The sequence below is a fragment of the Geospiza fortis genome, unplaced genomic scaffold (assembly GCF_000277835.1).
Source record: "Geospiza fortis unplaced genomic scaffold, GeoFor_1.0 scaffold40, whole genome shotgun sequence".
NCBI classification, from domain to species: Eukaryota; Metazoa; Chordata; class Aves; order Passeriformes; family Thraupidae; genus Geospiza; species Geospiza fortis.
The window spans coordinates 9,712,159-9,723,798 of NW_005054297.1; the positions used below are offsets into that span (position 1 = coordinate 9,712,159).

At 36.1% G+C, this 11,640-nt stretch overlaps 1 protein-coding gene across 1 annotated transcript in view; it reads right to left on the reverse strand.

Annotated features, from left to right (window-relative positions):
* Nucleotides 1–11,545, reverse strand: part of PDS5A (PDS5 cohesin associated factor A) — a 75,363-nt gene extending 63,818 nt beyond the window's left edge. Inside the window, 1 exon segment of the mRNA XM_005415463.2 lies at nucleotides 11,379–11,545. Coding sequence (XP_005415520.1) covers nucleotides 11,379–11,498 — 120 coding nt within the window. The 5' untranslated portion in view covers nucleotides 11,499–11,545.
* Nucleotides 11,546–11,640: the final 95 nt, after the last annotated feature.

Here is an 11,640-nt window from a genome sequence, read left to right on the forward strand (position 1 = left end):
TCTCACTCTTCACAAACTTGATTTGTTTCTATGACTTTAGGAGTGCTGGCGATTCAAATAAAGGAAAATTACTTTGAACCATGATTCTTCCTGAACAGCAGTGGCAGCAGCAGTGAAAATGAGCAACTGTTTTTTCAGTAGCAGCATCACACTAAAAGTACTCAAAAGTATTCATATACTACAGTGCCAGGATGACAAGCTTCTAGAACACAATTCTGGCAGACTATAAAGAGAACTAGCCTTTTAAAATTATTTATTTATTTTTAAGATAAACTAAATTGATTTAGACTGTGTTAGTATAGCCACCATACAGGTCAGCTCAGATCACTAAACTGACTTGCAGTACTCTACAAAACCAACCTGTCATTACTTATTCCTCCAAGTGTTACATTCGTGATGAAATTTTTTTCCCACAACTCTCTTTTTGAGCAGAATATTGATAAAGATGATGAAAAACTGTGGAAAAACTCTCAAATAATCTTCTAAAAACACCAATAACTAATATTGTCCTTATTTCTAAAATTTTGAAGTTAGTTTTAAAATTCATTTTCTGGGGATGCTGCATGATGCCAGGCTTTTAACAAAGTGTTGAGAGACATCAATTCAGATTCTGTACAGAAACAAATGCGTGACAGCCCTCACACATACAGACTGGAGTCGGAGTAACTCTGAGGAGTCTCAAGACAGTGTGAATTAGGGCACAGCTCCACAGTACAAATTCTCAGGAGGCAGAGCCTGCGAGATAGAGTCCCTGAAGGCGTTTCTCAAACCACTGCTAGATAAAAATCTAATGCTGAACTCCATCCTCACAGACATACACAGGTATCAGAAACCAGTTTTAGCATCAAATATGGAGCGACACACAGAGCTCCAATTCTAGGATGAGTATTCTTTAATCTACACAGCATATCTAATTCAGATGAGAATGCTCCAATTTGCACAAGAACCTAAACTAAGAACAATATCTAAAAATGTCAAAGTGAAACAAAATTAAATGGCAGCTTTTTAATCTGTAATCTGACTGAAGGTGATTTAACCTTTAAAGGGAAACACAGGCTAGGACTGAAAGACTGTAACTTTGGAAAACATTACACACCACCCCCGCTTTCCCAGTTGAGATTTAGAAACACAGACACTAACTTGCTTTTCACTCCCATTTCAAAGTGATTTTTTTTAATGGCTTATTAAGTTTTTTTCTGACCTACTTCCAGTTCTATTAATGTGTATATATTCTACAAAGAGATCGTTTTTGTGCTTGGTGAACCCTTCATTTCCTAAAGCAAAATTCTCATAGTTTTACAGCAGCCTAGATTACCAGTTTCAAAAGGAACAAAGCTGAAATCTTATTTCCAGATTTCCCAATTTCCCTTCAGCTACAGTTATGCCTACTTTCATATTCTACATACATTTTCTAAGAAAAAAATGTTACTAACAGGTCACAAATGCAACTACTAGACCTTCATTTAGTGACTTCACATGAGCAAAAATAGTACTTCTTGCCACTGATATTCTACTGGTAATAGCAAAGGAGCTTTTGAGATGGATTAGAATTTTTCAGGAATAATGACACATGCCAACTACATTTATAAAGGATGATTGAATTAGGCATTTAAATAAACATGCATTTTCAAGGAAAAATGCTTTAAAGCTGCCTTGCATTCTTCATTTGCCTTCTAGGTGAATGAATATTAACAGCACCTCATTGGTGAGAAAGAAACACCTGTTAAAACCCACACATTTAAAGCCACTTTTTCCACCTCTCACAGATCACTGAGTTGTTTTCAACTCAAAGTACTGAGTTTACCTACTTTCTTTTTATTACTGCAACAGCTTAAGAATTAAAACTTCCTTTCACGTACCCCACAATACATTCTGCCATTGTGCAAACAAAGCAGCAAAACTTCTGAATTATTTCTCTTCACTACTTCATGTGAACAAAGTTTCTAAAATAAAAAAATTTTTCCTTTATGACTGACAGGAATAAGGCTGTACTCCATAATACATTCTGCCATTGTGCAAATAAAGCAGCAAAACTTCCGAATTATTTCTCTTCATTACTTCATGTGAACAAAGTTTCTAAAAGAAAAAAATTTCCTTTATGACTGACAGGAATAAGGCCCAGAGAAAAGCACTGCAGTCAGAGTTAAGTGAGTATCAGGTTTTACTCTCTTAAATCACAAGAAAAGAACAATTTTTATATTCTGCAGAATTTACTTTCAAATAATTCCCTACTAAATTATGAATAGTTTGATTAAATTTCAGTAATGAGTTTATTACAGAGAATGATTACTACATTTGGATAATTAAGTACATGCATATATTTTCCAATGGTACCAGAACAAAAGCACAGTTAAAACACAAAATTATATTAAAATAACAGGATTTACTATACTTTGACTACCCTATGGACCAAAAGACAGAGTAAAAATTTTAAGGTGAAATATGCAACCACATCCTTCCTTACACTTGTAACAGAAGTCAGCTTATTTTTTTTCAAGGAACAACTTATTAAAACCAATTTCTTTTCATATCCACATCACTATTGGCATAATTTGTAACACTCTTTATATTAAGCACTTCCTAAGTGTAACTACAGTTTCAATGGACACATTCTTCTTCAGCACTTGTACCACAACCCTGATTCTAAGTAGCCAGAAAAACCCAAAAAAGATAATTACATAAAAAACCACTATACAAAGCATCAATTAAAGAACTTACTGTTTGTCTTTTTCGATTTTAAACTACCTCTGAGTGATTTGGGTTTTGTTGGGTTTTTAGATTAGCTTTTTTTATTATTACTTTACCCTTTCAGTAATACCATAATTGTATAAGCAATTTTCACCAAGGTGATCATGGAATACAAGTCTCAGATTCAGCTGTTAAAAACAACCACTTTAAAGTTTAAAAAGCAGTAATACTTTTGAATACCATGAACCACCCACTACCAGTTTGTGGGCTAAGAGAGTATTAAAAAGTTTTCGTGCTTTATTTTCCTCGTTTATCTCCTGTACTGCTGCTATTTGAAACTGATTTTATCACAGGTACCAAAATTGCCACTGGCTGGTTTCCAACAGATCTCTTCCCCACCACTCTCCTCTCAGAGAGCTGCTGCATCCCTTGCCTTGCTCGCATCCTCCTACATTACCTGCCCACTTTCCTTTGGGTGCCCTGTCCAGAAAGCTGGAGAGGGGGCAGCAGATCCCCTAAAACATTTGAAACACCCATGAAATAATTAGTTGAATTTATTCCAGCTAGCACATGGGCTGCTGCCTTTTGAAATGTTTAACAGTGCTGGTCCATGTTCCTTTGTGTAAACAGAATTTGGATGTCTCTATTCTGTTCAGCAGCAATTAGACAAGTGTTCCATCTCTGAAACCTCTGTCCAACTGCCAGCAATTTTTGAACTAATGTAACTTCAGGGAAGATCAGTAACAAAGAAATTAGACTTATTTCATTAGAAAAGCGAGGTAAAAACACTTTCCCAGGCAAAGTTCTACCACATATACAAAGTAAACTGAGACTCTCAAATGTTTTCCTCCAGTTTTTGAGAGATTGATTTTTGGGTACTTAAAACAACAGTAATAAGATTTCCATAGTAAGCACAAGTTTAGAGCTGGTCTTTCGATGGGCTTTCACACTAGATGCACAGATTGAAAACAGTTTTAAGATCAGTAAGTTACATAATATTTTAAAAATATTGTAAAACTGCAGATGTTAAGCTATTTCCTCATGGTCAATCAGGCTATTTCCACAGAGAGCCATAAGAAAGAGAGAGACAACAACTGCAGAGGAAGGGGAATTCTTTAATGACTGCAAGCAAATTCTAATACTACTAACTACTAATCTAGCTACTTTATTTTTAAGCATGTGCATTTTTCAGGTGTTGTAGACACCAGAGAATAGTGTGTGAGAAAACTCCAGAAATATAAGACTTCTCCAAAATCCTTTTAAAAAAATGTTCTTCCTCCTTCTCTTTCATCTTCAATATCGGTTCAAATATTTTTGGTAAATAGAAAAGATATGTGTCTAATGCTTATCAGTGTATTTTGCCAGTACAACCTTTTCTCTTTTTCAATAGTTTGGAAAATTTTGATAAATTTCATGGAGAGAGATGTCATAATTTCTAGCATTAGAAACTGAAGACATGAGGCCTAAAATGCTAATGACTCCCAAACTGTATTCCAGCCAAACATGACAGGTTGTACTCATGGAAGACAATAGAGTACCATTAAGATTAGGTAATATAACTGAACAACTACAAAGAAACAGGAACTTACTTGAGAGTAAGACATTAAAAAGGCTGATCAGCCTTCACAGTAAATTTGAAAGGACTTTTCCCCTGCTGCAAAATTGATCCTAACACTGAAGCTCTGACACCTCCAATCAGCTAAGTATGTACCTTCTGTCTCGCACAAGTAAAATGTATGTTTAGAATATCCCCATGCTATCCAGGTACCAGAAAGTTTTCCATCTTCATTCCTGAGCAGACTCTACATTGTGCCAATTTTATCTTTGTTTCTCCTTAGCAGTATTTCATCATGCTTAAGAGATCTTTACAATAGCCAGATTCTGATGTCAGCACAGCAGCGGGAATACGGTTCATTAGTTTACTGCAGCTGCAAAGCCAGCAAAACACACATTGCTTTGAGTAACAACAACAATAAGCATGTGCTTTAGATTTCTAGGTAACAATGGTGATTAACAAGATATTGCAGTCTGGGAAAAAACCCTCAGATACGAACAATGATTAACATAGACTGGGGACTATGGAAAAGTTTGGTTTCTTTAACTACCAAAATGGCTAAATGGTTGTAGTATATACTGTGAACCAAAGACCTGCTAATTATTTTGTCTGTTGTTTTTCTTTATCATATCAGAATGTGCACATTGACATTAAGCAGACAAAATAGTATGAACTGATTCAAGTAGAAAAGGTAAAAAAGTAACCACATATATATGCCTGATTTCCCTTTCTATCAATCATCTCCATATTACTGTCTGCAAGCCCACGGACAGTTTTTCTTTCACTTCCTATCACTGGTAAGAGAATAACACTTCCTTTATGAGTCTTTGACCACAGCTAAAGCTCCTGCTGTTTTGCAAACTTAGGCAAACAAAGTCTTCCAAGTCCTCAAGTCTCCCACGTTGTACCATAAAAATACATACTGACTTGCATATCCACCTGAAGTGATTTCTATGACTAAATCATGTCACTTACATTGAAGACAACATCAGTAGAGCTCTGGTCTGCCACAGGCTTCCAGTATGCCCCTAAGTAATATTTAGCATTCAACAGCTTGTTTCAATTTTAGAAAAGGGGGACAAACTTAGAAGTTTGTAATTTATTATTATCACAACAACCCTTAATCTCTTTTCCAAGGTAAATAATCCTGTACTTCTCAAACTTCTAGTCAGTCTTTGTAATACTAATGTTAATATATTACTTGGTAAGCGATTACACACACACACATACAAAAGGAAATACTACAATCAAAATCGTGAAGCCATTACGTGGTTCCACTCACATTAAAAAACTTGTTCTGGAGTTACTCAAGGTTATTTAGTAGACAAGTATTGGTCAAAGACCACCTTTCTTATTTATCATAGATGGAATATTGTAACTGAAGGAGAATACTTGAAGAAAATGAATATTCCATACTGTATTTTCAAATGGTAAAGTCTGAAGATTCGCATGCCAGCCTCCCACCTATTACAAAGTTTCTATATAATGCCTGTAAAACAGCCTGTAACAGTTTTCACAGAAAACATTAGTCATTTTCTGGGCTTTTTAGGAGAGATAAGACCTGATTTACAGAAGCCCTGGGCACTCAGAAATGCAGCTGAAATCAAAGGAACTTTCAGTCTGAACATATAAAGTGCCACAGAATGCACTTCACTTCAGAAGTCACAATTTAGAAATACCAAATCAGATATATGAAGACAGCTTGTCTTTCTGATATTAGGGTTTGTTTTCTTCCTTTTCAGGAACTCTTCAGTTCCGCATCTTTTAACTGTGATTAACATCATGCCTCACAAACCTCAAGCATTAGCAAAAGAATAAGACTTTTAAAAATCTTTGAAGTTTATAATAGAATAAGTAAGGGCATAAAGACTTCTGAACTAGTCTGTCCATTTCAATGGTCAGACATCAGAAGTTACCATTTCTAATTCAGCAACATTTTTGGGTTCCCCCCACCTTTCAAATGGGGGCTTTTTTCCTTTTCACAATACATTTATCTTAGTGTTGCTGGGAAACCATTAGAATAATATTGCACATGTGAAATTGCCATTAATTACTGACGCACTTATAACAAAAGAAAATTATCAGATACAAAAACAAAGGGTGTCATCATCAATCAGTTTGAAATTCAGTAACATCTGGGTGAACTTGCTAAGCCCACATGGCCTGTTCCTCTAAGGACTGACAAAACTGGGACATTTACAAAGCAATTGGTTAATATTCCATTTGGAAAAAAAAAAAAAAACAGAACACAATTTCTTCTCTGACTAGTGGCCTGTCCTAGTTAATGAAAAACTTGATTGTTACAAGACTCAAACTAATTAAAAAGATTAAACTATGAGCAAAACCAAATTAAAAATTTGGCTTTAGGCTTATGTGGCTAGCAATAGCTCAAGAACACTGCAACTGCAGTCTGCAGTTAAATACAATTAATGAAAGCTTAAAATTATTAGAATAATTAACTGTGGATCATTTCTGTAACCTGGCTGTATGACCTCCACAAAATTACTTATAATTCCTAAATATAAGCATGTAAATACATGCAAGTCACCCATGACATCCAAGACTTGCCAGCAAAGAGCATTTATTAGTTAATATACTATCCAACCCACTTACTATGTATATACCTTTTCCTCTCAAACATACCAAATTCTTGTGGGTGACACAACAGATTTTCTTCTATCAGATGACATTTTAATTTGTATTTTTTAGTATTGTTTAATATAACTACCTAGGTAAAATCTAGGTCAGATCAAAGGCCCATCTAACTATGCAACCTTAGAGAGCAGCCATTAACTTACGCAGAAATATCGGGTTCAGTTAAAATAAACTTTTTTTTCCTCTCCTGTAACTACAGCCTATTCCAAAACATTCAAGCAGCATCAAGCAACCTTTCTCAATTTTAACATGATGTAACAGATGCCTAGAACTACCTGGGCACGACATGACAAATTGTTAGCATTACCCATTTCTAGTGGTATGGAAACACAACAGGCCAAACAACAAAGGGGCCAATACATGATAACCAGAGGAACACACAGAAAGACAATGGAAAGAAGGAGAGGGAGGGTGTTTGTTTTGTTCTTGCACAAATATATACAATCACTAAGAAATGCCAAGGGACAAGATAGGGAAGACTTCAAGGCATATCTGGAGTGCTAACTTCTCCAGATGATCACAAGCTAGGCCTTGGGGTGGGCATGGCAGGGAAGAATTAGAGAGAGGATGAAAGGGTGCGGGGGGCGTTGAAATCAAATGCAACTTTCACAGCAAATGCCTTCCTAACTGTCACCATGGAAAAAAGAACAAGACTATTGGACTGACTGAAAAACAAAATGACAATCATTCCCCCAAAAAATCCAAACCCCCACAAAACAAAAACCAGAATCCAGCCTTGATAAAGAACTGTATCTCCCTCACTAAATTCTAACCTATAAAACTTAATTTCACAGAAACATATTTAAATGCTGCATCCCTATCTCAAAAGAGAACATTTGCTAACAAAATATTCAAATTGACTCTGAGGCTCCTTTGACACTGTAAGGCAGGACTGCCACAAAAAGAAGTTGGTTTTGCCCTGTGCCAGCCCAAGTATTTGTGAGTTTTCCTGATAAATTACATGAGAAAAGGGTGCAGGTTAAAATTAATTTAGTTGGAGAGGGGTGGGTGTTCTGTTGTGAGCTGGTTTGAGTTTTTTGCCCTGCTAAGTTTTAACCCAGTCAACCCTTCTATTTTGGTGTGCAGCAAAACAAAATGCTTATAAAGAAGGTACAGAACAGAGGCTGGGACAAGCATGTGAGAGCATCACATATTTTGGTGGCAGTTCTGGCTTTGCCTACAAGGGCTGTTTATGTCAGTCACTAAGAAAATCAGTCTCTATGCATTTTGGATTGATGGGGCTATTTGTAATGTATCTGACAATTAAGTACACTACTATTAATCTTACTCATAATGACTAAAAAGTTTTATATCAATGACATTTTATCATTCTCTTGTGATCAAAGTTATATTTGAGATTTAATAGTTTACTGACAACAATATACAATTCTGCAGTTTAACACGGCAGTAAAATACAGTCAATTTTGAAAAAAATTCAATGGTCATAAAGAAGCTTTGCAGCAAAGCAGAGGCCAAGATTCTAAAACTTCTTTCAATCCTCAACTATCTCATGGAAAGAAATATAATATGGCTAACAAAATTGCTCTCAAGTTTTATTTAGGTTCTGGTTTGATCTTGGAACTGAAGGAGGGCTTCTTGGGTGCCTTACAATTGTTTGCTTTCCCCTTCTATCACTTGGTTATGTCAAAGGGGGATATATGTCAATATTCCCCTTTATAAGCCTCACCCAAATTGTCAAGCATCTGACTTGCAGCTCTAAAATCAATCCCTATATAACTTGAACATCTGCCCTGTAAAGAGAAACACTGACCTAAAAAAAAGATTTTGTAGTCAAAAGTACAGTAAACCTCAGCACTCTGCTACGTGCTAGCTGCCTACTTGGTTAAACTTACTTGGATCTATTGAATGGACACTTGACCCCAGCCACAGCACACCAGTTGAAATCACTTCCTCAACAGCTGAAACTATACATCACATACTGTCCCACTCTAAGAATGCACCAAACCATCAATGTAATCTAACGCTCCAGAAACTACCTTTGACTCCATTAAGCACCTGAACTTGTGTTTCATTTGCCATACATATGCAATCCTGAGGCATTTCCTTTCTATATCCCTCAAAAGATGCATGTTCATTTAAAAATTCTCAGGATTTTCATTTTCAGGACAATAATAATGTTATCATACAGACATATCAAAACACTTTGAAAGTATCTGGCCTACATTTTATTACCCACAACCCCAAGCAGAAGGGGGGAATGGATATAAAAACATTCTTTTTAAAAGTCCTTGGCACAAAAGCTGCTGCTCAGGCACTCTGGGACAGGTGCCCAGAACGTCTCAAGTTCCAATAATAAGAAAAGCTTTCATTAGAAGAAGAGGTCTGGACACAAAAATACAGATACAATACCAGAAAACTTGCTAATAAGGACACAAATTTGTAACCAGTTAAGTTGACCATGACTTCAACAAGCTAAAAGAACAAAAATTTGCAGGAACTGATCCACATCCTGGCGGCCAAAACTCTTGAGTTGCACATTTTCTGTAAGAAACACCTTCTGTAAGAGCATCTTTGGCTGACGCATGGCCAAGGAGACAAAAAACCTACAGTTTCAAGAACTGATTCATGCCTGAGTTGGTACATTCTGTGAAACCTGGCTTTTATCATTAAGTCACATTTAAAGTTCTGGAAAGTTATCTTTTGAAGAAAACTTGAAGAAATTTAACAAAACTTTTTCAAGCATTTCTATCCCAAGCACAGCATCATCATAATATTGCACATACCAAAATTAATTTGCTTTTGTTAATTAAGTTGTATAAAGAAGCTCAGACTTCATAAAGAACATACATATTATACAAAAGCATAAAGAAAAATATACTTGTTGGTTTAGTCCTAGAATGTACAGTACTTCCCATTTTCTTGATGCTTCAGTAAAGCCCATACCTGACAAAAAAAATTCCTCTAACTCAGATTAAACAGTACCAATACAGTAAGAAAAATCTTTCTCTGTCATTTCAGACAGACAAAGAATGTCTGTAGGTGCAGTAGCAAAGTATTTGTTTCCATTTGAAATTACTCATAATTTTTTTGGCTGTCTGAATTCTGTAACAATAATTTATTAAAAAACAACAGAAAAAAAGTCTGCTCTTAGCCTGGAAATTATGTCTAATACACACACACACACGAATTCAGTAAAACACGTATACATGATTCTGAAGTTCGTTATATGTAGGAATGACACAGTTCACCATTCCAAGTCCACCAAGTGGGACAAAATAAAATACCTGTTTCAAGGATCAGCTCAAAACTGCATTCCTCTACAATCCACAGACTTTAATCTGAAGTATCTGTCTGAACAGTCACAACTCTAGTATCCTCTCCTGTAACTGGCAATATTCCACTGCAGTTCTGAAAATACTAGGCCAAACAAACAACAAGGCTCATTTTCTAAAAAAAAAACACCGATAGGTGCCTTGCTGCTTAAAAAACAAAGCACAAAGCCTATGTTCTCCTCACATTTATAGCTAAGAAAACTTTTCAATGTACTAACTGACCAGCCCAGACCATGATTTCTATTTTTCAGTCTTTGTGGAGTCACTGCTGTCATAGGAAATAGATCATCAGATGATAGAGTATTTCCAATCTCTAAAAATTATTACTCCACCCTGGGCATAGGACCACATCCTAGGTTACAAAAACCTTTGGTTCAAAGACCATGGTGTTAACAAACGAGCTGTGTCAATATTTGATCAATGCTCAACTTAATTCTCTATTTTCAGCATGGACTTAAGAAATAATCCTACTGTAGCACAGTAGCATTTTTTTTCCAGTGGAAGAAGGGATTAACAAAGTAAAAAAGAGGCAAGACTTGCACTCCCTCAGGATGCTGTCAAACAAGCAGAGAAGATGCTTTTCCAACAATCCCTTTTGCTCAAGAAAATTTAGCAATTTTGTCAATTATACTAAATAGGAAAAAAACAGTATGCATTACACTAAGTTAAAAAATCTGAGGCAGGTTTTACATTTGAAACTATTTCAAAATTCCATCCATAAACTCCAGAAATTAAGCTTTGTTTTTGGCAAACAGTGTGATCTTTTCAATCAAAAATACCCTTACGTAGGCCTGCTTGTTTCCCCCACTCAACTATATTTTCTTCAAATGCCGGAACCCAAAACACCACCTAGCTTGCCAAAAAATTTTGCTAGCATATCCTGCAATTATTACTTGTGATTCCACTTCAGACCTCTCCTCTAAACTGTGGATATGTTTCATGCACAAATTAGCAGTTAATGCACCAATTCCAGCATTGAGAGAACTCACAAGACAACAGTAATGAATTACAAAAAATGAGGAAAATGGGTCCTCCACTTTTAAGGAAAAACAATGAAGTCATATTCCCTTAAAGGTCTGCAGGCAGGAAGGACAACAAAACTCTGGCAGTTCTCCATTCCAGTGATAAAATGTTTACCTTAACAAGTAAAAGTTTCAGGGAGGGGGGCGGTGGTCAGAATTGCTCACCTTTAACCGTTTAACCACCTCATCGTTGGTAATTTTGTCTGTAATCTCCTTCACTCCAGGAGGATAGTAGATGATTTTACCGTCGGCAGCAGGTTTTGGTTGGGTAGCAGGGAAGTCCATCCTGGCGCTGCTGGTTATAAACTTTCCTTCTCCACAGTCCTCTACCGGCCTCTATCGGTCAGAAAACAAAAGTTCAGCAGAATAGAAACGACTTTCTAACCCTCTTTTTCCATTCCTCACCCTCAATTCGCTGAAGGCCCCG